At 57.7% G+C, this 1,128-nt stretch overlaps 1 protein-coding gene across 2 annotated transcripts in view; it reads left to right on the top strand.

Moving 5' to 3' along the window:
• The window catches only part of XKR5 (XK related 5), a 21,699-nt gene that overhangs the window by 3,137 nt on the left and 17,434 nt on the right, over window positions 1-1,128 (top strand). The window contains exon 2 of one of the 2 annotated variants that reach the window (XM_019652693.1): window positions 723-906. In XM_019652693.1, the coding sequence (XP_019508238.1) occupies window positions 723-906 (184 nt within the window). Of the gene's footprint in view, window positions 1-722; window positions 907-1,128 lie in introns of those variants that run through there. The other variant, XM_019652694.1, reaches the window with a different exon arrangement.

The following is a 1,128-nucleotide window of genomic DNA, read 5'->3' as shown; positions in this document are numbered from 1 at the left end:
AAAAAAAAAAAAAGCTCCTGAAGACAAGACAGGACCCCAAGGCCTCTGCACCCACCAGCCCCGCAGTGGTTGTCCCCTCTTTCCCTCCCAGCGGGGAGCTGCCCGGGCTTCTCCTGACTGTGCTGGGGACGCTGGCTTGCCGTGTTAGAGCAGGGGCAGAGGATGGGGACCAAGGATGGCTGCCAAGCCCTGACCCGTTGTCCCCACCTACAGGGTTCCTGTCTGCCCTGGGCAACATTCGGTTTCCGCTACAATTCGCAGCTTTGTGTGTCGGCAAATCGGTTCTAAACTCTAATATTGCTGTAGTGATAGGAAACCATGACTGTACGATGGACAGACACCAGCACCCACCCCATCGCCACTGGTTGGGGAGCTGAGACCCTCACCTAGATTTGTCTCCACCCGACGTTCCTCAAAAATAAATAACACAGTCCCCAGGGAGGAGGCTTGGCATTTTTTCAGCACATACTAGGTGCCAGGTATTTTTTTGCATATACGTACTGTGCCATCCAACAGTCCCTTCAGAGGACCATGGTCTCCGGGTGCCTAGGAAAGCCCAAGCACTTTCATTCAACCTCAGGCCGTTCTCAACTGCCAGTGGGTCGTGCCAGCCCCAGGGCTGGGTGAGCAGAAGCCTGCCTGTGTTGGGGGCGCCGTGTTGGCTGGTCGCCCAGGCTCACTCCACTGTCCGCTCACCCGCCGCCCTTCCCCCTCGCCCCCAGGCCTCTGCACCATGATCTACCACTTCGCCACAGGTCAGCTGCTCTGGGGGTGGCTGGCCGTTGCTGTGCTACTGCCTGGCTTCCTGGTCGAGGGCTTGAGTTACCTGTGGTTCCGAGCAGATGGACAGCAAGGCCACTGCTGGTTGGTCATGCTGCACCTCCTACAGCTTGGCGTGTGGAAGCGGTAAGCCTGATTGCATACGTGCAGTAGGCGGGTTCATGTGAGCACACACACTCTATCCTCAGGGTCCTAAGTGCCCCCCCACCCCCAGTTCCATTTCAACACCTACTACCTTAGCCGAGGAAGGGGGCACAGTTTCAAGCACAGACTAGGCAGTCGAGCTGACCTGGTGGCCTGGAGGCGTCGTCATCAAACCTTTGTTGCAGGAAGAAGCCATTTGGGAGC

Source organism: Hipposideros armiger, unplaced genomic scaffold (genome assembly GCF_001890085.2).
Source record: "Hipposideros armiger isolate ML-2016 unplaced genomic scaffold, ASM189008v1 scaffold_185, whole genome shotgun sequence".
Lineage (NCBI taxonomy): Eukaryota > Metazoa > Chordata > Mammalia > Chiroptera > Hipposideridae > Hipposideros > Hipposideros armiger.
This window is presented reverse-complemented; position numbering and strand designations above follow the sequence as displayed.